Source organism: Panicum virgatum, chromosome 8K, assembly GCF_016808335.1.
Source record: "Panicum virgatum strain AP13 chromosome 8K, P.virgatum_v5, whole genome shotgun sequence".
Classification (NCBI taxonomy): domain Eukaryota; kingdom Viridiplantae; phylum Streptophyta; class Magnoliopsida; order Poales; family Poaceae; genus Panicum; species Panicum virgatum.
The window spans coordinates 39,173,701-39,197,654 of record NC_053143.1 but is presented as its reverse complement, the minus strand read 5'-3'; the positions used below and the strand labels follow the sequence as shown (position 1 = coordinate 39,197,654).

The 23,954-nt window shown below is 48.7% G+C and overlaps 2 protein-coding genes and 1 long non-coding RNA gene across 3 annotated transcripts; all 3 read right to left on the bottom strand.

Moving 5' to 3' along the window:
* Positions 1–4,580: 4,580 nt before the first annotated feature.
* LOC120645703 (phenylacetaldehyde synthase-like) lies at positions 4,581–6,633 on the bottom strand. Its single transcript, XM_039922462.1, has 2 exons — positions 6,518–6,633; positions 4,581–5,946 (listed from the first exon to the last, which is right to left on the bottom strand). The coding sequence occupies exons 1-2, from the start codon at positions 6,631–6,633 to the stop codon at positions 4,668–4,670; spliced, it is 1,395 nt and encodes a 464-aa protein (XP_039778396.1). The 3' UTR covers positions 4,581–4,667.
* A 1,447-nt stretch (positions 6,634–8,080) lies between these two features.
* Positions 8,081–11,805, bottom strand: LOC120644607. Its single transcript, XR_005663847.1, has 3 exons — positions 11,167–11,805; positions 9,748–9,945; positions 8,081–8,515 (listed from the first exon to the last, which is right to left on the bottom strand). It is a non-coding gene; the product is annotated as an uncharacterized LOC120644607 (long non-coding RNA).
* Positions 11,806–12,093: 288 nt separating this feature from the next.
* On the bottom strand, positions 12,094–13,388 carry LOC120644606. The gene is made up of 3 exons (XM_039921258.1): positions 12,834–13,388; positions 12,667–12,719; positions 12,094–12,585 (listed from the first exon to the last, which is right to left on the bottom strand). Exons 1-3 carry the CDS (start codon positions 12,853–12,855, stop codon positions 12,133–12,135), a joined length of 528 nt encoding a protein of 175 aa, XP_039777192.1. The 5' UTR covers positions 12,856–13,388; the 3' UTR covers positions 12,094–12,132.
* Positions 13,389–23,954: the final 10,566 nt, after the last annotated feature.

Here is a 23,954-nt window from a genome sequence, read left to right as displayed (position 1 = left end):
AATTTTTGAATGGTACGAATCAATAAGTGGCTGAAGATGATATACGTTCTAAGATTCTAACAAAAAGCACAACGTTTAATTCCGTTGATTCTTCTATATACTCATGTATGATTCAATTTAACGAAAAAAATCTTCTGTTAACGTTTCCTGCTCTCGTATGATTCAATTTGAATACTGGACTCGCCGAACAACATATATTATCACGTGCCCAAACATATCTTTGTCATGCGAGCACGGTTCGACGTAACCTCTCATGTAACGGCGCGGGCACCTTAGCTGTCATGGCACTCACAACGCGTGGCCTCCAGGACACTGGCGCTGCTACCACAAAGAAAAGGCCCCACTAGAGGATGAGCAGTCGCTGGCTATCGAAGAGGACGACGGCGTACTGTCGCCGGTGTGTCCAAATTACACATCTTTCTCGCTCTCATGCGAGCACGATACAACCTCTCAAGGGCGATAGTAATCGCGTGGCACCATAGATGTCATGGCACTCACGACGCGTGGCCTCCAGGACACGGGCGCTGCTACCACAAAGAAAAGGCCCCGCTGGAGGATGAGCAGCCGCTGGAGGATGAGCAGCCGCTGGCTATCGAAGAGGACGACGACGTACCGTGTCGCAGGTGCGGACTGTGGTGGGGGGTGGCGGAGAGGCATATGCGTATGCATCACATGGGTTTATTTGAGTGGTGAGACCTGAATAAGAAGGCCAACAAATCATGATTCTATCGACGATGGTTCAGAGGAATTTCCGCTGCCTTACATCTATCGTCGTGCACGCAGATGATTTTGTGATCTGGCTAATTTCAGAGCAGAGACAAGACCCCATGGATCGGTGCGTAGCATGGAGTGTGAAGGCGAGGGAAAGATCACTACTGGAGAAGGGGTTTTCGTCGATGGCGTTAGTACCGGTAGAACTTCGATAATAACATGTCGATTTAGTACTGGGCCGGGCGTACAGTGCCCTTGGGAGCCGTTTAGTAGCGGTTGGAGCTCCAACTGGTACTAAATGGCAGTATCCCAAGGGCTAGATTCCCTCAAAACATATTAGTGCAAACTGGGGCCTCCAACCGGTACTAAATGCGCACCATTTAGTATCGGTTGAGCTCTCCAACTGGTACTAAATGTGTAGTACGGGTTGGTAGCTCGATCAAGTACTAAATGGTAGCTAACATTTAATACCGGATTGAGCTATCAACCCGTACTAACGTGTATTCTACAAATCGGGCCTCTTTTTCCTCTCTGAGCCCGAGCCAGCCATTTGACCGAGCTCAGGCTCTTCTCCTCCATGGCGCATTAGGGGAGGTGCTGCCCGATTTCTCCATTTTTTGGATTTTCACTCATCCAAGTGTTCTAAAGGTTAGCAACTTCATTTATGCTATGTTTTATGCTTTGTAGCTAGAGAAATTTGTGATTTCTTAGAATGAGGGAGAATAGAGAGATTTTTTTATTTATACATGCATTTCCTGGCTTAGGGATTTCACTAATCCAAGTTTTCTAAAGGTTAACAACTTCATCTTCCCATCATTCATGGTTAGTTTGCAGTGTTTTATGCTTTGTAGCTAGAGCAATTTATGATTTATAGAATAGCTAGAAAATTACTTACATGACTTGTAATCCCTAATATTTTGTTAATGCTTAGAAGTTTTTTCTATTCATTGTTTCTCTTTCGTTGTACAAGTCAAAATGAAATGTTTTATTCCCTATAGTTATAATGATAGAGAATGAGGGAGAGTGTAGAATATGAGGATATAAATTTGGCTGTTCGTAATATTGTTTCGTTGTATTTAAAAAGTAAAAGTGTTGTCCAAATAATATGGCTTCTTCTGCGGGAGGGAGTGGGGATGGTGGGGGTGATAGTCGTCTCGCGGCAAGGGCAAAACTCCAGTAGGCACTCAAGAGTATAAACCATCTGCAGCTTGGTTGAGAGCACAACTTCGTTAAGCAACACATGAAAATATGTTGTAGCGGGCAAGGAACCTGTCAGACATAAAGCCACAGGACTACTTACCTGGCATGGATCTTGCTAGAATAAGGATATGGCATTTCCTATACCGTAAATACGTTATAATGTACTCAGATATGAGTAGGACTAGTCGGTATAGAAGAAAACTGTCCAGATAGTGTCCGGGTAGGACTCCTAAGCTCATGCCAGGCTAGGATACTTTGTAACCCTATCCCCCCAGAATATATAAGGGCGGGTAGTGACCCCCTCTAAAGAATAACTTACAATCTATAAACTCAGGCAATACAAACCACCAAACATGACGTAGGGTATTACACAACTCGCAGTCTAATATTGTTGAACTTGATAAGCATATCAGCCGTGCTCACGGTCAAGAGCGGCTTGGACCCTCACATGATAATTGAACTTGAAGTTGATCTAAATCGATGCTTTTACTTATGGTTATGTTGCTTATCGTCATATATGCTTATCTTGTGGGTTTAATGGTATATACTTATATCTAGATAATGCTTACTAATAAAATATGATCAACTAAAATTGCTGAGTGCAGTTAAACCGTGTCAGCTATTCCTTGAATTAGCCTTGCATGTATTATAGTTGTTTCCCTACCACTTGTTGAGTACCAACCATAAGTGTACTCACCCTTGCATACTTGCTGCTCAGACCCTAATAACAACTGTCTGGAGTATCCATAAGACTTTGAGGATTTCTAGGTGTATGTCTCCCAGTCATCTGCCTGTGCTGAAGAAGATTCCGCTGCTACTCTATAGACGTTTACTTATTCGCTTAAGACATTCAGTTTTGTAATAAAGTCTTTAATACTCTCTTTATGCTTGCACTCGTTGTGATATTCACTTTATGGTCAATTATATGTGTGTAAACTGATCCTGGCGCACATATGAGATGCATTCGGTTTGCCTTCATAAACCGGGTGTGACAGAGAATCTGACGACCAACTACGACCCAAACGATCCAGATGAAATGAAGCGAAGGCAGGCACAGAAGTAGAAACTCTCCGAGGAGAGCAGATGAACACAACCAGCAGGACTTCCAGAACAACGCCTCCAGTAAGGAAATAACGCCACAGGCGCCGTCGTCGTCCAACCAACATGGTCTAGGTTTTCACCCGAAAGGCAAACTGGAGAGGGAGGAGAAGGGCGGAAGAATGACGCCTTCAAGAAGGTAAACGGCGCCCGAGGGCATCGTCGTCATTGGTCCGCGAGCAGACCCAAGGCTTTCGCCACCGCCCCTTTCCAACCCAGAGCCGACGGCCGACACACGGCCAGGGTGGGACCAACACAGAAGGCTCCGTCGATGTCCGACCAAGGAGGAGGGCATAAGGGAAGAGAGTGACGCCTTCAACAAGGTAGGCGACGCCCTCGGGCGCTGCTGTCACCGGCCCGCAAGCGAACCAAGGCTTTCGCCTTCACCCAATCCCAACCCTAAACCGACCGGACGGGGGATAGGAGGCCATCAACCCAATGGAGGCCGGCCGTCGGCATCCCATCCCCACAAAAGCGGCGCGAGATGAGGCCCCCAAGGGTGGCGGCGGCACGGCCACGGCCCCCCGGCCCCCATGAGTCAGCGGCAGCGGCGGTGCCAGGGGCCCCCGACACCCTGAGGCGGAGGCGGCGGCGCGGCAGGACCCCCCAACCACATGAGGGCGAGCAACCAAGGGTCAAGCCGACGACGGGGGCGGCCGCAACATCTAACGCAAACCACCGAACGCCGCCACCCAGACCGCCGGCGTCCGTGTGCCCATGCCGTCATGCTCGCGAGGGCTTCCCCGCGGCTGAGCTCCGGCCGTCGTCTAGTGCCGCCACGAGGTCGCGCCGAGCAGGACGCCATGGGTGGCGGTGCCTGTAGGCCTCGCGCGCGGAGGCCACCAACGAGCTGGCGCTGAGCTCGTCGTGGCGCCGGCCGCCAGGGAGGGGAGGACGACGACGGGGCCGGAGCCGGTGGCCGCGGCACAACGACAGATCCGGCCAGGGGGGGTGATCCGGCGAGGAGGAGGCCGGATCCATCCCCGGCGGCCGGCGGTAGCGAAGAACGGCGGCCGGAGGCGAGGATGCAGGCTGTGAGGAGGAGGGAGGTAGGGGAGAGAGGAGAGGGCGAGGGGGCGCGGATAGGCCGACTTCCGCCCGGACGGTCGCCGGCGGCGGCAGCAGCCACAGGAGGCGGTTGGGGGCGGAGGACGGACGGCGGCGAGGGGCGCCCCCTGTGCCGCCTAGGACTGAACAACATGAGCAGCGAAAGCAGCAGTAACGGAGTAGCAGCATGAACAGCGAAGCAGCAACGGCACACAAGCAGCACTGCAGCAGCGGAGGAGACTGAAGCAGTAGTAGCCTGGCTGCCTGCTAATTCTTTGATTAATCTTTTTATTTATAACTAGCTATATTTATAATCCTATTTTCATGTATGATTGAAATCTATTGTAAGAGGGGAATTAAAATTCATCACCCAACCATAACTAAGGGCACACGAGTAAGTAGATAAAGCCATTTGCCAAACGTTTTTTTCAAAACGGCTTCTACTTTAATAGAGAAATCTGCTTCAAGCCGGAAGCGTTTCAGGAGGAGCCAGCCTACCAAACGGGCCCTTACAATCTTACATAGTTACAAACGTTGAATGCCTAGAGTGAAGAATATTTGTGTGCGTGGACGTGCAATCAGCTTCCGCCAAACTGTAGGTTGAGAGCCTCCTAGAGTCGATAGCGCTGTAAAACATCCTCGGCTTTGTCCTGCAGCAGCTCCCACACGTCCATGACGTGCTGCATCTCGGCCATGGCACCGCCCACCGCGAGCCGGATCACGAACTTGCCGTCCACCACGAAGTGCGTCATGAACGCTCGCCCGCTCGCGTTCACCGCCGCGAGGAGCTCCCGGTTCACGTCGTCGGCGTCCCCTGCGAAGCTCGCCCGGAGGCGGAAGCACACCAGCGAGAACTTCCTCGGCGCCACCACCTCGAACCGTTCGTCCGCTGCCACCGTCCGCTCGAACCACTTGGCCGCCGCGACGTGGCGCCGGATGTGCGCGCGCAGGCCGACGGCGCCGTAGCGCCGCAGCACCACCCAGAGCTTGATGGCGCGGAACCGGCGCGACAGGGAGATCTGCCAGTCCTTGTAGTCTATGGCGGCCGGGTTCCCCGTGCCGTCTGTGCCCACGTTCTTGAGGTACTCCGGGTCGGTGGACAGCGCGGAGGTGAGGGCACGGGGGCTCGCGACCCACAGGCAGCAGCAGTCCGAGTTTGTGAGGAACCACTTGTGCGGGTTCATGCTCACCGAGTCGGCGAGCTCGGCGCCGTCGAGGTAGCCCTGGAACTCCGGGCAGATGGCCGCGCTGCCGGCGTACGCGGCGTCGACGTGCAGCCACATGCCGTGGCGCCGCGCCTCCTCCCCGAGCTCGCGCACGGGGTCCACCACGCCCAGCCCCGTTGTGCCCACAGTGGCGCAGAGGTACAGCGGCACCAGGCCGCGCGCGACGTCGCGATCGACCGCGGCGCGCACGGCGTCCGCGGCCAGGCCGTACCCGGAGGCCGCTGACGTCGGGACGACGCGGAAGTTGGACGGCGGGATGCCGACGAGCCGCGCGCCCTTCTGGAAGGTGACGTGCGTCTGGTCGGAGGCGTAGACCACCAGCTTCATGATGGCCGCGTGCCCCAGCCTGGCCAGCGCGCGGTCCCGCGCGGCGGCGAGCGTGCACACCACGGCCTCGCACGTGCTCCCCTGCAGGACGCCGCCGCCGCCTCCGGAGAAGAGCAACCGCTGAGGCAGCCCGAGCAGCCTGCCCACCCAGTCCATCACGACGCCCTCGAGCTCTGCGGCGGCCGGCGACGCGGCCCACACGAACGGGACGACGTTGAGGCCGACGGACAGCATCTCCCCCGCGAACCCGGCGGCGCTCGCGTTCATGGGGAAGTACGCGAATGTTCTCGTGTCCACCGCATTGGATATCCCCCCTATAATATGCCATCCGATTCTTCTTCAAGATTCGCGCTCCGCTCCTACGTGGCACGCGGCAGTGAACTTAAACACGCTGACATCGGATTGGCTGCTAGCTTAACCTCCTTGCGGTCAACAAGTCTACAAGACCCGTTCCCATTGTACCTGAGTTTTTTGGATGCGACTCTTCTCCTCTCTCCACTTGCCGCCAACCTCCGACCAGATCTCCACCAGCCGCCTCCCTCTCCGCCTCCGGCGACCTTGTCAGCGACGAGAGGGGGTCACCCAACACTTATACATCTTCATTACAGATCGTATCTCGCTGTTATTGCCATTGCCGTCGCCGCTCTCATCTCGTCGGATTTGTGACCTTGCACATCAGTCTTATTGGCCACGGTGTGGGATTAGCGACGCTCTCGTCGGCATCGATCTTCAGGAGACATCGGTGAGCCTAAATAATCTTTTCCCCTTTCTAGAACTGGAGATGCTTTGTTCTGTTGTGCACAAATCGATCCACCACCACTCATCTCCGGCCATCTCGATCACCTCCTCCATGGCGGCGACGAACTCCCCCAGCGGCCTCCTTGCCACCAATACTCTTCAGAATCTACCTGATGGAGGGCGAGTCTGCGGAGGCTAGTTCCAGCAGCTGGGTGGTGGATATGGAGAGGTTGCTCGAGCACACCGACCCGTCCGCGGAGATGGTGCGGTGGACGAAGGCTTCCATCTACCGAGTGCCGGAGCGCATCAAGCACCAGACGAACCGTGACGCCTACCGGCCGCTGTTATTTAAATTTGTTGTTATTTAAAATGACCTTTGTGACAAATCTCAGTTGCATTTTGAGCATACCTATGTCATTTTTCTAGTTTGTGTAGCCAATATGGATCTTATGGGGTACTTGTGATTTTGGTGATCAATGAGAACATATTTAATGTAATAACTAACATGTTTGTCAAAAATATGTTTAGTAGGTCACGATGTAACCCACCAAGAAGCCACCCACGTTATATTAGGACAAAGATTGGATAGAAATGAACACAGTACTAGAAGATTATACTTGCATTGCCAGATGGCCCAAACAATGGAGGAGTTGCACATCCGTGGATGGTTTGGTTGCCGGGTGTAGATAGAGCATTAAATAGTGCATGCTGGTTGTTTCGGTGATAGGATTTTATACAGGTAGGAAGATTCGCTGCAATTTTTTCTAGAATGTTTTAAAAAGTTTGAGGCTAGCTGGAAGAAAGGTTGTACAAGTCAGATTTCTGGTGACGGAGGAAATAAGTGTACATGACAGAGGATCATATATAGTTTGGAGGATGAAAAATGAAGTTAAATGACTAGTTAGGCCTGATAGAGATTAAGTGTGAGGTCTGGATGGTCCAGCGATAGAGAATGTGAGCAAGCCGATGAATCATCTGGTGTTCATGCTGATGTTTATAATATAATGCACACTAGTTGTGAAAGCAACTACTGTGAGCACACGTATTATTGTAGCATTTTCCTAAAAGTATTCTTCCAAGCATGCAACCGTACACAATACTATTTTCCATTGAAATCTTGGCTTTGTCCCCGAGACGTAATCTCAAATAGTCAAATTATATCAGGCCAAAACACATAGTGCAATATGAATATGTCCACGGGCGGAGCAAGGACACACAAAAGATCCGGAATATTTGCAGGATCAATATTTCAACATGATGTGCCCCACAAAAAAAATTACATGAAACGGTATGATCAGGGCCAACTCTTACCTGTCTGCAAATTCACATACAAATAACCCTTGTTATATATAATTAAGTAACAGAGGCGAGTAGCATGCAAGCTGAGCAGTACTTGGCAGAACACCTTCGATCAAGAGTACCAGTAGCACATACAAAGAACCCTTGTTATATATAAGTGATTGAAATTATTTGATAAACTAGTTGAATGCCCGTGCGTTGCTACGGAAAAAAAAAATCAGTGTAAACAAGTGTAAATCTGGCAGCAATAACAATATTCATCGTATGTCATTGTTCCAAAAAGTATTGAGATAAATCAAACCCATCGACACACCATTGTCGCCAAGGTCAACTAAATATGCATTCAAACGTACAATAAATTCTATTTTATATCCTTAACTATGATGCAGCTAAGATAATCTTCTACGTCTGCAGAAAGAAGTTTTCGATAAGGATTTACTTCGGACATAAAACACATCGATCATGAAGTTCTGCCGCATTCGGATACATAAGTAAACATCCCATATGTGATCAATTGAAACAATTATTAAAGACCACAAAATATATGTGGAGAAACGATAAGCAACTATAAACTATATCACAAAGTGAGCTTTTCTTCCAGGATAGTGGCGATTAACAGCTAGTATCACAAAGGGAGTGCTTGAACTTGGTTGTAGCTTCGATTCAAGAAAGAAGGTGCACCTTGGCCAGTAGGAGGGGAGTTGTGTTTGAATATGGACAAGGGGAGCACAGGGGATAGAGGGCCACGACCAGCAGCTTAGTCACCCTTGTGGCGGAAGGAGCAGCCCTTGGTGAGCCTGGCCTATCCACTGGGAGGTTGGCAGAGCCCCGTCTGGCAGCCAGGAGACACCACCACGATCTGGGAGTGACTGAACATAGTTGGTTCGGCAATCACGTTGACAGAGAGTTAAATACTGTTAACCCATAAAAACAGACACAAGACATATTTCCCTGAAGCTTAACTAAGGTTTTAAGTTCAAGATCTCATCTGTCTATCTAAATTCTAATCCATTGTAATCAATTCATGTGCATAGTGCAATGAAGGAACAGAAGTCCCACAAATACTACATGTATAAAATCCAAAAGACCGACACAAGTGCATTGAAAGTTGGAGATGACAATAATATAAATTAAGCTTGGACATGAAAAGAATGTAAATCCACTGGAATAAATCCATAGTACATACTACAAAAGAGGCAGATGGAATTGCAACATATCAAGCAACAAGGAATTATGCTGTGAAATTCCAAAAGTACTACTTGCACTATCAAAAAAGTCACCTAACAATAAACACACAAAATGTGGCATTTGTATCAGACCATCCAAATTCCTTGTCACTATCCCAGATTGCAGACTTGCAGTCAATCAAATAATATGTGCAACACATGGTCCCTAATCCAAAGGCCAAGTAAATTAGCAAATAAAAGGCAGTACAATCACCATAGAACAAACCAGCAAATGGCTTTACACGCTGCAGCACCACTCTAGCCTACAGTGATTTAGTACAGGGTACAGCCATTTTCCATAAGTTCCTATCATGGCTTACCATATAAAAGTTGTGGCTTTTCTTTTCCTTTTCTTTCATTTCTAGTCAAGAACAGCAGGCTTCTATCAAGATCATATGCAATTTAAAGATGATCTAGTTTGTGATTTTGCACTTTTTTTGTTTCTCCAAAGTTCTGTTTGATCACAGGGCTAGGCTACCCCTTGCTGTACATGAATTAAACTGGGCTACCTCTTGCTACTTTAAAAATCAAAATTTATGGCAACATTTTTGTCAGGTGGATCGGTGAAGATAGTTATCTGAGCATTTCTTGATATGACATTTCTAATGACTTAGATTCTGTCAATGATATTGAGGTACATGAAATATTTCAGACAGTCAATGACCTGCCAATTTAAGTCATCTTAAGATGACTGTAATATGATAGCTAACAATATAGGACAACAGAAATACACTAAATAGAACAGCGCAGCATATTGAGAGCCAAGATTATAGAGTTTCTTATTCTGCAACACATTAAACGCATCAGCTGTGATTATTCATAGCATTACACTCAAGATTAATAGAGTATTGCCCTGAGAGTGGAATGAAACATACCGCTAATCTGGTGTTCAATGGAAGGCACCAGGATGCAAGCTCACTGACCAAAGAAAGAGACTTCAGACTGGCAGAAATCACCAGCATTAAACCAGAGCTGATCGAAGGAGCACTCTGGATTCCTGCAAGCTACCAAAATCGTCACCTCCTTCAGCGAACATGCTGAACTGCAGGAAGCTAAGCTTTGGAGGGGGTGATCTGCAAAAGACAAATGACACATGACCAATTAGAGGGCTGTTTGGTTTGATGCCATAACTCGCCACGCTACAGTGCCGTGGCGGGTGTGGCGATCACAAACCCCGCCACTACTCTGTGGCGTGACAGAGTGTGGCCACGATCCAAACAGGCCTTAGGTCCACAGATGGTGAGGTCATAGGCTTGACGGCCATGCTATCCGATCAATTATAGTGAGAAGCTAACAAGCCTCAATTATACAAAAGCTTCAGTCACAACTACTGCCTTCCTACTGAAGACTAAACCAAGTTGAATAGAGTATTAATCTAGTATCTGTAACTGCTGATCAGGATCTTCCTATTTTGCTGGGAAGTAATTTTCAGGTGGCATGTAGCACTTTCAGATGGCCATGAAACCTTATTATGACAAATTAAAATAGCTATAACGATCATGTGCTCATTGTTGTATGCCCTAACATTATTGACTCCAGTTCAAATGGTAAAAGAAACTAAACTGCTATGAATCACAATAATTCAGAACACATAGTTTAAAAGGGCGTGTTGAAGAAGTGGTACCTCTCTCATAATTCAGAACACACTGAAGGAACATGTAAAATTCCAGTTGCAAAAAAAGTATGAGATTAGCCAATTAGATTACAGAACGAGATTTTTTGTACAAAAGCACATGGTCTATGAAGGTCTGCAGGCACTGAGGTGTCAAGAAGGCCATTGGCGGTCGTTGGGCACATACAAGGATGTAAAATTCTTGATAAACGTTTCAAATTTAGCAAATAAAACTTTCATCCATGTAGGAACAATACATTTACCAATATGTGTTTGTGGTAATCTGTCTATGCCAGCCAATGGTCCTACTCATAACCACAATAATTTTTATACCAGAAAATTCTAAGGAGATATTCAAGGGGCAATGAGAACTTATCTTCAATTCTTTGCCGAAGCAATGGGGAAATACTGTAATACACCATGAACTAATTTAATAAAAGAAATACTGGGGACAAAGGCTAATTCCTCTTCCATTATCCTCATTGTAAGGCAAAATTCCTAGAAGCTATGCACGACCTCACATTGCTGGATCACCAGACAACGGCCAATTACAATTCGAATCCTCAAATGGTGGCAGACAAATTGTATCAGAAGGGATGAATGGTGATAGTATGAATGGTGGCAGACAAACAATGAATTCCAATCCATGTCACCTGCAGCACAGGTCAGATATTTGACTCACCGGCGGCGGCGGAGGGGGTCGGTCGAGGGGCCGCACCTCCACGCAGATCGAACTATGGCAGCCACAGATCGGACTCCGCCTGCCACCGATGTGGACGCATCTCGTTCTCCGGCGGCCTGGAGGCGGCTCCGTGACTCTCCAGCGGCGGCGGAGGGAGGGAGTGGTCGAGCGTACGAGTTCTGCGAGCCGCCGCATGTCACGCAGCTCCGTCTCCACTGGCCACCGGTTCGCGAGGATCAGGAGGTGTCGGCGTCGTCGACACGCGCGGATGGAGGAGGCAGAGGAATAGGAGGTGGGTTCGTCGAGCGGAGGTGGTCCGCGGCACGGTGGGGCACGGCGTCGTCGTAACTGGGCGGTGCGGCGGTTTGGATGCAGCGAGGAGGGCGCAGGAGACCGGCGGCGCGGCGGTGGGGGAGGGTAGGTTGGCGGACGGGGAGGAGAGGAGGGCGGCGCCGCGCGTCGAGGTCTGGGCTGCGAGGGGAGGGTGCAGGGGGAGGGCGTCGGGGCTGCGCAAGGGTGAGGCGAGAGCGGCGGCGGCGGCAGCGGAGCGCGAGGGCGAGGCCGCAGCGGTGGCCGGGCGCGTGAGGGTGAGGGAGCGGGGAAACTGCTTTACTCGCGAGCGTGGGATCGGAGACGTGGGGAGACAGGGTTAACAATTTCGGTGAAATTTCGCCGAAATTTCTGAAAATTTTTCGTTTCCGCTAGTTACCGGGATTCGAAATTTCGGTATTTTTCGGTATATTTCGTTTTCAAATTCAAAATTCAACAAATTTCGATCCGAAAATTTTTCGTTTTCGCTAGTTACCGGGATTCGAAATTTCGGTATTTTTCGGTATATTTCGTTTTCAAATTCAAAATTCAACAAATTTCGATCGAAATTCAACGAAATTCGCCGAAATTTACCGAAATTTCGGAACGGAATTCCGTTTCCGCTAAACACCGGGATTTGACCGGAAAACGAAATGGTTAACCCTGGGGAGACGCGCAGGGAGGGGAGGCAGAACCACAGAGCGCATGAGGCAGACTCACGCAAGAGGTAGACTGAATTTCCTTCTTTTTAGGTAGAAAAAATAGTAGATTAAACTTGTCATGACATTTAATTAATTGTTGGCCCGCCATCTGTGGCCGGGGGTCCTGGTTGCCGAGCGCACATCTCATCACGCCACCGCTGATGTGCTGCTGGTATTGGGTCTTCCGCTTGTCAAAGTCGTGCGGGTTCCCAAATCCTAAACCGGTGGGATTAAAAGCTCCATAGCCATAGTCGTATCTGAAATGTTCAACAGCGGTGGAGCTAGAGCTAGGCACCATGCTGTAGAAGGGACCAGAACGAAACCCAACGTTTAAATTATATTGGTATTTTTTATTAGTGGCAAAGCCGAGCGCTGTGCTGCCAGCTGCGATGCCCCCCGAGTCTTGAACCTAAAAGACCGGTACATTAGACCAGAATTAGATAAAAATGATGAAGATAGCGGGAAATTAGAGATACATTAGCTTGTTCACCCTGATGGCCTCGCATTTGTTCTTCGCTCCACCCATGTCCAGAGCCTCCATAGCTGAGTGTGTCGGAATGGTAGTCAGTAGTGCTAATAGTCGTCATCAATCAATGCGGTGTAACAATCCAAAAATTTGGATTCAAATTAAGAAAATTCCTTACACGTGGACCCCACCTGTCATACACCCACCTCCCATCTTCCTGTGCTGCACGTCGCAGTAATGGCGCCCGAGCTCTCCCGAAGCCTCCCACCGCCGTGCGTGTCGTCGTGGAGGCCGATCCCGGTTTCCCGGCCGTCGGTGGCGTCGCCAAGTCGACCACGCCCCTCTCCCGAGCTCGCCAGCTGCCTCACTTCTCTCTTGCGCCTCGCCTTGATCTCCTTCTCCTTCCTCTGCTCACCATGGACGGCGTCTGAGCAGTTCGTGCTCGTCGGCCAAATCCGCGAGCTCCGCATTTCAAATCCACCGCAACCAAAGCTCGACAACCTTCCTAGCTTCCTCCTCGACCCCTCCTTCGCGAGCCTCATCGACCAAATCGCCGGGAACCGAAGCTTTTCCGGCCGCCAGCCATTAAAGCCGCCCGAGCTCCACTCCGCCGTCGAACTCCTACCTCCGGTCCCCGTTCTCTTCGCCCAGCAGCTCAAATCGACCTTAGGTGAGCCACTGGTGCTCATGCTCTACACGTTCCTTCGCGTTCGCGATGTTTCCACGCTTGTTCTTGACCATGCCGCCGCCGGTCGAACTGTGCCACCGTCGCCGTACGCCGCAGGCTCCGCTAGCGCCGCCCTTCCGCCCCGTTTGCGCGCGCACCGAAGTCGCCCAGCCGCGCTGGTGCTTCCCCCGCGCCACCCCGCCGCCGCTTGGCCCCGCCGCCGCCGGCCCGAGCCGCGCCGCCGCCGCCTCTGCGTAGCGCCGCCGCTAGGGTTCGCCGGCGCCGACCGCCACGCCGCTTGGCTGCACGCGCGTGGGTCCCACGGCGCTGCTGCTGGTGCGCCGCCGCGCGGGACGCCGCCGGCCGCCGCCGCCGGGGGCCCCTGGCCTGCGCTTGGCGCGCCGCCGCATGCCGCGCCGTGCGTGGCCGAGCAGGGGAAGAAGCCCCTCCCACTGACCAGTGGGGCCCGCTGGTCAGAGGGGTAAGGGGGGATTTCTTTATTTTTTTGTTTTTTTATTGCAGCTGTAATTTGTAAATTCCATATAAATTCCAAGAAAAATGCAAAAAATATGAAATAAATTTTGTTGGATTTGCTAGAGTAAGATCTATGGAGGAAAAATATCCACAGTGGCAAAATGACCTTTTTACCCCTGCAATAATTTAGATTGTGTTTAGTCTTGCTTAATTAGTTTCTATAGATTTGTTAATCTAAAAATTATGAAATTTTTTGCAGTAACTTACTTTGAACATGAGTGATCCACCATAAAATTTTCATACTCATAGGACCTAGTTTAGTATATGAATATAATGTGTAACCAAACTTAATTATGTGTATAGGTATAATAATATTTATTTTACATGTAGATTTTTATACAAATTATAAGAGGCAAATAATAATGTCTTTGCTAGTCATATTTTGTTTTATAGTAAATCATGCTCTAATTGATAATTTGGCCTTTAATTGTTTCTAGCACTTAGGGTTAAAGTTAATTATCACCATACTTGCATCCTTTTGAGTAAATTGTTAATTTGTTTAATGCTTATCATCTAATAGCAAAGTCATGTCGGCATTTACTCATTGTATCATACGCATGACATTTACTCATTGTTTCATATGCATACATATAGAAACCGCGACCGAGGAAGTCGTATACGAGGTGATCGCGGAGCCGCAGGAGCAGACGGAGCCAGCCCCGCAGGCGTTTCGTGACGACCCGGCCCAAGGCCCAGTTGACACCAGCACTGAGCAGCAGCCCGCAGGCAAGCCCCGGAGCATAACCTACTATTTTAACTTATGAAATGTTATAGATATTTACTTGTTTATGCATTAAGTTTCTAGGCGTTGGATGAAACCCTAGTTGCATGATTCCTAGGTTCCATTGGTCGGAATGCTAGTGTGTGTATGTCGTTGTCTTTGCCATGCTAAAAATAGGATTCGGTAGAAGTCGAGTAATTCCCTGTTACTCGTGAGATATAGGATGTCTTGTGATTTGATTATGGAATATTGGGATATGGAGGAAAGGAAATGAATTGTAGACCGGGCGGGAATTGTCTAGCCGTCTGTGTCGGTTAAGGACCTTGTTGTGCTAAGTTTATACAGCTTGGCGCGGATGGTTGGGAGGTGGCCGGACCAGATGCTTAGTCATTGCTAGTTTTCAAATCACACACCCGTGGGCTGAGTGTGTGATTCGTTACAGTGCTTCGTGTATTATAGTCGTCAGGTTTCCTATATCGGACTTTATTTTAAAATAAAGTTACTCTTGTATATTGTTATGTAATGAAACCAGGTTTGTAGAACTTAGTGTACTATACTCGATATTGTAATCCTATTTTTATGTACACGTCATGTTTGTACTGCCTGCGCTCACCTTCGCGTGGGACAACTGGTGTTTGTTTCGATCGGAATGTCGGTTTCAAAAGGACTGTCAAATTAAACCGTTAAGCCAAATGTGCCTGATGTGTTCAAATGATGGCCATTTAGCTTAATTTGAGTTTTACTTTGGCGGTTCTGTCACAGCTGGTATCAGAGCCGAAATACACCAGGGGTGGTATGGATGTGACTATTTTCTAGACTTTCAAAAGTAAAAACGAATTTCTAGGTTATAAAGAAAATCGTTTCAGTCGCGCTTTACGATTAAATCCGTATTAAGCCCTACATAGTACTTGGTTATTTATGAATTGGTGGCAATATTTATATTGACTGACTTCCAGCACATTTCTTTCTGTTAAACCTTAATTTCTTGCACAACCCTTACTTAATATTGTAACGACGCACCTACGCTGAGGTAAGCAAGGTGAGCATTCTTGGTAGTCCTTAGAATAGCCCACGTGTTTCATACGTGCGCGGGTCCCGTATGATGAGCATACGAGGAGGTGATAAGGCTCCATTCAAATGAGCCTGTCGCTATCTGCCGCCTGATATGGAGCGCGGACTTCCCACCGTGTGATTGTGAGCACGGCCATTTCGTAAGGCAATGTTACGAGATGTAAATCTGTCATGCGATTGGTTATGACCGTGTACCTTGGGACACGTGTACCCTTGGATGTCCCGTAAGGCGATTTGTACGGGAAGTGAATATGTTGCCTCGGTAACGTATGCAGCGCTGTCCATGCAGCGTTAAACGCATGGGCGCCATCTCTATAGTGGATGGTGATGTATGTGTGAATATGTGGGCAACTACATATGCGTTACCCATGTGGCGTAGGACACATGGGGGCCGTTCGTGTGTGCTGGCACGAAGGGTTCAGTCGTGGATATATGCATATATCTGTATATCATGTGATTTCTGCAGGTACACTAACAAACGAACGCGTAAGTTAAGGCGTGTAGAAATCGATTATATAATTGAGAGCGTATGTTGCCACCGAAAGACCACGTATATTGCCCTATTATTGTCGGCGATTTTTTTGTTGGAAGAGTGACGTAGGACGATCATGCATAATACCATTCATTGCATTATAAGAGTGGATTAACGAGTGATTTGTGTTGTGAGTTTTTGTTGGAAGTTTGAAATTAAAAGAATTTTTGTTTCTCTGGAGTGCTGTAAATGTTTACAGTTTTATGAGTTATGAGTTCGTATTTTCTGTTGGGAATGTTCCTTACCGCTGTCGGCGTTTTTCGCAGATGGCAGCCTTGTCGGACTTCCACTTTGACGAGGACGGGTGGGTGCGTTCCACTTGTCTTCACCGTGAGGGCCTTCCCGTGCTGCTATGGGAGGTGCTCCAGGAGTTTGGCCACACTGAGTCTCCCCAGTACTACGGTCGCGTGTCCTCCGAGGGGGGCATCTCTGGTTGGGAGGCTCGCCTGCGAGTTCCGGCACGCCTCGGTCTCTTTCCGTCAGACTCTTGGGAGGTGCACACTGAGGGTGCTGAGATTTTTAGCGTCTGGGATCGTGCAGCTGTGATGGCTATTACCCAGTTTTGTGAGCAGGAGCCCATCTTTGCGAGTTACTCTGCTTCGACGGTTGGTTTTCCTGTTAGAGTGACTTCTGAGTACTCGAGGCAGCGGTTTTCTCTTCTGTTGGACTCTACTCTTCCAGGCCACGTCCCAGCTTTGGCCAGGATCGCCCGCTACGCCGCCGGTATGTTGGGTGTGTGCGACCAGTTTAGGAGTGAGAACACACTCTACCGGCAGGGACTTCGGACAGCTCACGCCACAGCACAGGAGCAGACTCAGCAGATCTTAGGACAGAGCCAGCAGCTCGCAGAGCAGAGTCAGCAGGTAGTGGGGTTGGCACAGCAGTTCTGGGAGCAGGAGCAGAGGATAGTTGAGCAGGCTCAGCAGATTTTGGAGCAGTCACAGCAGCTAGAGGAGCAGTCACAGCAGCTAGCGGAGCAGACAGAGCAGCTAGCGGAGCAGGCTCAGCAGATTGAGGAGTTGACTGAGCAGGTGGACGACCAGGAGGCTCTAGCTGACCACTTACAGGACGCGCTTCAGGTTGCACTAGGGAACGTGCACCAGTTGCAGCTTCAGCAGCAGCAGGCCGCAGCCCCACCTGAGCCACCACCTCAGGTGTCAGGTGTTGAGTCAGGAGTTGGGCCTCAGGAGATGTCTGATGCAGCGAGTTCCGTCGGTCAGAACGACGTTCCACCTCAGGCAGGGTCCACAGCCATCTTAGTGAACGAGCAGAACGTGGGACGCCTGCAGGAGGAGCTACGCGCGCGTGGGATCGAGGTTGAGCATGTCTTCGAGTACCAGCCGCCGCGTTGAGTAGTTGGACTTTGGATGTAGTTAGGGTTAACATAGTATTGTAGTTTGGTAAATGTATGAGAGACAACTAGATCTGGTAGTATGACTACGAATAACTCTGATGTAAGATAAGGACTGTGGTTTGTATATGTTTGGACTGAGTTTGTAGGTGTGTAATCCCATTGTAAAATATCATCTTAGCGTTCGACATATGGTAATTCCGAAGTTTAGTACGTAAAAATTCGTGAAGACAGTCCATGCGGTAAACGCGCGTTATACAAAAGTTGTAGAGTATTTCGATAACCACTCACTTGCAAAAGTTATGAATTTTTGGACGTATAGTTTGGGAGATACTGTCAAATTTATACCGCGTAGATTTGTGATATTGAGATTTAGTTGGGGCCTATTTTGTATTCACTAGTTGATGCAAAAATGGTTTTACCTCCCTCATGCATGATCCAGTTATTCTTACTCCCATTTTGGGGCATAAAAGTGGTGATACAATTGTTGAGTTATTTAATCGGTGTTCTAAATTCAGCATTTTTCATGAATTGAATATTAGTTGCTATCATGATTATTTAATTTAATCAAGGTATTGGGACTAATCAATTCATGATTAATTGCAGAATGCCGAACACCGATAATGACTCCTCTGCGCCCAATGGTGCTAATGCGCTGCCACCGCCTCCCAATTTGGTTGAGGCAATCGCGGCCATGTTGACTGGGCGCGATGAACAGACGGAACTGCTCCGTCAGCTCGTTCATCAGGGTGCTGCACCGCGGCATGGAAATCATAATCATCACCAGCCGCCTGTCCCTGGGTATCAGGAGTTCTTGGGTACTCAGCCACCGCTTTTCCATAAGGCGGATGAGCCACTGGAAGCTGACAGTTGGCTCCGGACCATTGAGTCCAATTTCACTCTATATCAGTATGATGACAATGACAAGGCATCATTTGCAGCTCAGCAACTCAGAGGTCCTGCACGTACGTGGTGGGATAATCACGTAGCTATGTTCCCTGCTGGCACTCGGTTTTCTTGGGATGAGTTCAAGGAAGCTTTCAGGGCACATCATATCCCTGCAGGGGTGATTCGCAGGAAGCTCAATGAGTTCTTGGCTCTGAAACAGGGCAATAATACTGTGACGCAATACGCTCATTCTTTCAACACCTTGTCTCAATATGCTGGATATCATGTGGAAACAGATGAAAAGAAACAAGCATGCTTCAGGCAGGGGCTTAGCAGCAAGCTCCAGGAGCGCTTGATCATGTTCAAATTCAACACTTTTAGTGAGCTTGTCAATGGGGCTATCACTCAAGAGGACGCCCGTATAGCTCACCAAGCAGAGAAAAAGAGGAAGGCACCAGTGGGTGGATCTTCTAGTCAAGCAAACCAGAGGTTTCGTATAATTCAGACCGGACCCCCTCGTGCACCTTATCAGCATCGGCCGGTGTACCGACCAATACAGTATCAGACTATATATCGGCCTCCACAACAGCAGTCAGGTTATAGGCTAACACAGTACCAGTCGGGATATAGACCACCTCAGTACCCACAACCTCAAGGGGTAGCCAGATCTCCGGTGCCTCAGCAGAATGTGCAGAAGACATGGGTGCAACCACAGGGTGTACGCCCTAATTTCTCTCCCTGCTTCAACTGTGGTCAAGTTGGTCATTTTGCACGCGAATGCCCTATGCCACCTAAACAAGTTCAGGGTTCTAATCAGCACAATCAGAAGCCGAAAGTGGCTCATTTCAAGCCAGGACGCGTGCATTATACCACGCTAGAGGATGTTCCTGAGGGAGCTCAAGTGATGGCGGGTATGTTTTCAGTTCATAATCACCCTGTTACCATATTATTTGATTCGGGTGCATCACACACATTTATTAGTAAAGAGTGTGCTATGAAACTTGGGTTGGAGATAGAAAGCATGGCAATATCATACAATATTCAATCACCTGGGTGGCAAATAATTACCAATCAAGTTGCCAGACGAGTGCCTCTACAGCTGCAAGGAAAATATTTTACCACGTCTTTTATAGTTCTCCCAACCCAAAAAGTTGATATTATATTGGGTATGAACTGGATGGGAGATCACGGGGTTCTTATAGACACTACTTCACAAATGTGCATATTGATTCCCCTCTGTATGGTTCTATGACTTTGAATCTGGTGGACCATATACCTTCGACATCCACAGTGAATCAGGTTGAGGCCAAAAGTCTGGCTGAAATACCAGTGGTGTGTGAATACCCGGATGTTTTTCCGGATGACTTACCAGGCATGCCACCTGACCGTAAGTTAGAGTTTGCCATTGAATTGCAACCGGGAACGGCACCAATTGCTAGAAGACCTTATCGTATGCCACCCAATGAGTTAGTAGAACTAAAGAAGCAATTGCAGGAGTTGCTTGATAAGGGTTATATCCGTCCCAGCACTTCACCTTGGGGCTGTCTAGCGCTCTTTGTTAAGAAGAAAGATCAAAGCCTCAGGTTGTGCGTGGACTATCGGCCTTTGAATGCTGTCACTATCAAAAACAAATATCCACTTTCCCGAATTGATATTTTGTTTGATCAGTTAGTCGGGGCTAAGGTATTCTCCAAAATTGATCTTCGATTGGGCTATCATCAAATAAAAATTAGGCTCGAAGATATCCCAAAGACAGCTTTCTCCACACGATATGGGCTTTATGAATATCTCGTTATGTCGTTTGGATTGACGAATGCCCCGGCTCATTTCATGTATCTCATGAACTCGGTGTTTATGCCTGAGTTAGATAAGTTTGTCGTGGTTTTCATTGACGACATTCTTATATATTCCAAAAATGAAGAAGAACATGCTGAGCATCTTCGCATTGTTCTCCAGCGTCTTCAGGAACACAAGTTGTATGCCAAATTCACCAAGTGTGAGTTTTGGCTAAAGGAGGTTCCATTCCTGGGTCATGTCATATCAGAGAATGGAATTTCTGTTGACCCTAGTAAAATCCAAGATGTTTTGAATTGGGAAGCACCTACATCTGTTCCAGAAATTCGGAGTTTTCTTGGGTTAGCAGGATATTACCGGCGGTTTGTTCCGGATTTTTCAAAAATTGCTAAGCCCATGACTGAATTGCTCAAGAAAGGGGTGAAATTTAATTGGAATGATAAATGTGATCAGGCTTTTCTGACCCTAAGGAAACTTTTGACATCTGCTCCTGTTTTAGCCCAACCTGATATTACTCGAACCTTTGATGTATATTGTGATGCATCGGGTACGGGTTTGGGTTGTGTCCTCATGCAAGACCGTCGAGTAATTGCTTATGCTTCCGGAGCACTCCGGCGTCATGAGGAAAATTATGCCACTCATGATTTAGAACTAGCAGCAGTGGTTCATGCTTTGAAGATCTGGCGTCATTATCTTCTGGGCAATCCTGTTCACATATATACGGACCATAAAAGTCTCAAGTATATTTTCACCCAGAATGAACTAAATCTACGCCAAAGGCGATGGTTGGAATTGATTAAGGATTATGATCTGGAAATTCATTATCACCCGGGTAAAGCCAATGTGGTTGCAGATGCTTTGAGCCGCAAGGCTCAGTGCAACTGCCTGTCTATTGTGCCTTTCAATGAGACCCTTTGTTATGAACTGGAAAAATTAAACTTGGGGATCATCACGCAAGGCAGTCTTGATAATTTGGTCCTTTCACCTACTCTTCGAGATCGGATTATTTCTGCTCAAAAACATAATGTTGGGATGGAAAAGATTCGCCATAGACTTGCGGAAAATGACCCGGGGGTGAATTGTTTTCATTTAGATGAGGCTGGAATTCTATGGTTTAAGGATCGTTTGGTGGTACCTAAAGATTTAGAGCTCCGAAAACAAATCTTTGATGAAGCTCATCTCTCTAGGTATTCTATCCACCCGGGTAGCAATAAAATGTATCAAGATTTGAAGCAACGATTCTGGTGGACCAGAATGAAGCGGGAGATTGCTAATTATGTGTCTGAATGTGACACCTGTAGAAGGGTCAAAGCGAGCCATTTGAAAGTAGCAGGTCCTCTTCAGCCTTTGAATATTCCATCTTGGAAGTGGGAGGACATCAGTATGGATTTCATTGTCGGCTTACCCAAAACTTCAAAAGGATACGACTCCATCTGGGTTATTGTTGACCGTCTTACCAAATCTGCACATTTTCATCCTGTGAAAACTATTTATACGGCCAAGCAATATGCTCAACTATATATGGACCGTATTGTGAGCCTTCATGGGATTCCAAAAACTATCATTTCAGATCGTGGCACACAATTTATTGCTCGGTTTTGGGAGCATTTCCACGCCGCTCTTGGTACACAACTGATCCGTAGTTCAGCTTATCATCCCCAGACCGATGGTCAAACTGAGAGAGTTAATCAAATTTTGGAAGATATGCTGCGGGCTTGTGTACTCTCGTATAGTAAAAAGTGGGATGAGTGCCTACCCTTAGCTGAATTCTCCTATAACAACAGCTATCAGGAAAGTATCAAAATGGCTCCTTTTGAGGCATTATATGGACGTAGGTGTAGAACTCCATTGAATTGGTCAGAAGCTGGTGAAAGAAATGTATTCGGCCCTGATATGGTCAGTGAGGCGGAAGAACAAGTCCGGATTATACAGGAGAACTTGAAAATAGCCCAATCCCGACAGAAAAGCTATGCGGACAAGAAACGTCAAGCAATCTCGTTCCAAGTGGGAGATCATGTCTATTTACGGGTATCTCCAATGAGAGGAGTCCAACGGTTCGGTGTGAAGGGAAAGCTCGCCCCTCGCTATGTTGGGCCTTTTCTTATCATCGAGCGATGTGGGCCGGTAGCGTATCGCCTGGAACTTCCTGCCCAATTATCCGCAGTTCATAATATCTTCCATGTCTCCCAACTCAGGAAATGCCTCCGTGTTCCAAACAAAATAATGGATATAGAGAAGTTACAAGTGGAGCCCGATCTTGTCTATCCAGAGCATCCAGTGAAAATTGTTGATCACAAGACTCGGGTCACTCGAAATCAAACCAGCAATTTCTATAAGGTACAATGGAGTAATCACTCAGAGCGAGAAGCTACCTGGGAAACGGAGGAATTTGTTCAATCCAAATGTCCTGAGTTGCTCCAAGTATACCAAGGTATATGAATTTCCGACTTTTTTTTTATTCGGCACTTTTCTCCTAAATCTCGGGACGAGATTTCTTTTAGGGGGAAGGATTGTAACAATCCAAAAATTTGGATTCAAATTAAGAAAATTCCTTACACGTGGACCCCACCTGTCATACACCCACCTCCCATCTTCCTGTGTTGCACGTCGCAGTAATGGCGCCCGAGCTCTCCCGAAGCCTCCCACCGCCGTGCGTGTCGTCGTGGAGGCCGATCCTGGTTTCCCGGCCGTCGGTGGCGTCGCCAAGTCGACCACGCCCCTCTCCCGAGCTCGCCAGCTGCCTCACTTCTCTCTTGCGCCTCGCCTTGCTCTCCTTCTCCTTCCTCTGCTCACCATGGACGGCGTCTGAGCAGTTCGTGCTCGTCGGCCAAATCCGCGAGCTCCGCATTTCAAATCCACCGCAACCAAAGCTCGACAACCTTCCTAGCTTCCTCCTCGACCCCTCCTTCGCGAGCCTCATCGACCAAATCGCCGGGAACCGAAGCTTTTCCGGCCGCCAGCCATTAAAGCCGCCCGAGCTCCACTCCGCCGTCGAACTCCTACCTCCGGTCCCCGTTCTCTTCGCCCAGCAGCTCAAATCGACCTTAGGTGAGCCACTGGTGCTCATGCTCTCCACGTTCCTTCGCGTTCGCGATGTTTCCACACTTGTTCTTGACCATGCCGCCGCCGGCCGAACTGTGCCACCGCCGCCGTACGCCGCAGGCTCCGCTAGCGCCGCCCTTCCGCCCCGTTTGCGCGCGCACCGAAGTCGCCCAGCCGCGCTGGTGCTTCCCCCGCGCCACCCCGCCGCCGCTTGGCCCCGCCGCCGCCGGCCCGAGCCGCGCCGCCGCCGCCTCTGCGTAGCGCCGCCGCTAGGGTTCGCCGGCGCCGACCGCCACGCCGCTTGGCTGCACGCGCGTGGGTCCCACGGCGCTGCTGCTAGTGCGCCGCCGCGCGGGACGCCGCCGGCCGCCGCCGCCGGGGGCCCCTGGCCTGCGCTTGGCGCGCCGCCGCATGCCGCGCCGTGCGTGGCCGAGCAGGGGAAGAAGCCCCTCCCACTGACCAGTGGGGCCCGCTGGTCAGAGGGGTAAGGGGGGATTTCTTTATTTTTTTGTTTTTTTTATAGCAGCTGTAATTTGTAAATTCCATATAAATTCCAAGAAAAATTTGAAAAATTTGAAATAAATTTTGTTGGATTTGCTAGAGTAAGATCTATGGAGGAAAAATATCCACAGTGGCAAAATGACCTTTTTACCCCTGCAATAATTTAGATTGTGTTTAGTCTTGCTTAATTAGTTTCTATAGATTTGTTAAT

What these genes read in the sequence shown, in the direction of transcription:
- LOC120644606 (XM_039921258.1), bottom strand. Translation starts at nt 12,855, where the DNA reads ATGGGAGGTGGGTGTATGACAG. An exon ending in GGGAGGTGGGTGTATGACAG is followed by an intron (nt 12,720 to 12,833) that starts GTGGGGTCCACG and finishes CGACACACTCAG; the next exon opens with CTATGGAGGCTCTGGACATG. An exon ending in ACAAATGCGAGGCCATCAGG is followed by an intron (nt 12,586 to 12,666) that starts GTGAACAAGCTA and finishes CCGGTCTTTTAG; the next exon opens with GTTCAAGACTCGGGGGGCAT.
- LOC120645703 (XM_039922462.1), bottom strand. Translation starts at nt 6,633, where the DNA reads ATGGAAGCCTTCGTCCACCGCACCATCTCCGCGGACGGGTCGGTGTGC. An exon ending in GCAGACTCGCCCTCCATCAG is followed by an intron (nt 5,947 to 6,517) that starts GTAGATTCTGAA and finishes CGAATCTTGAAG; the next exon opens with AAGAATCGGATGGCATATTA.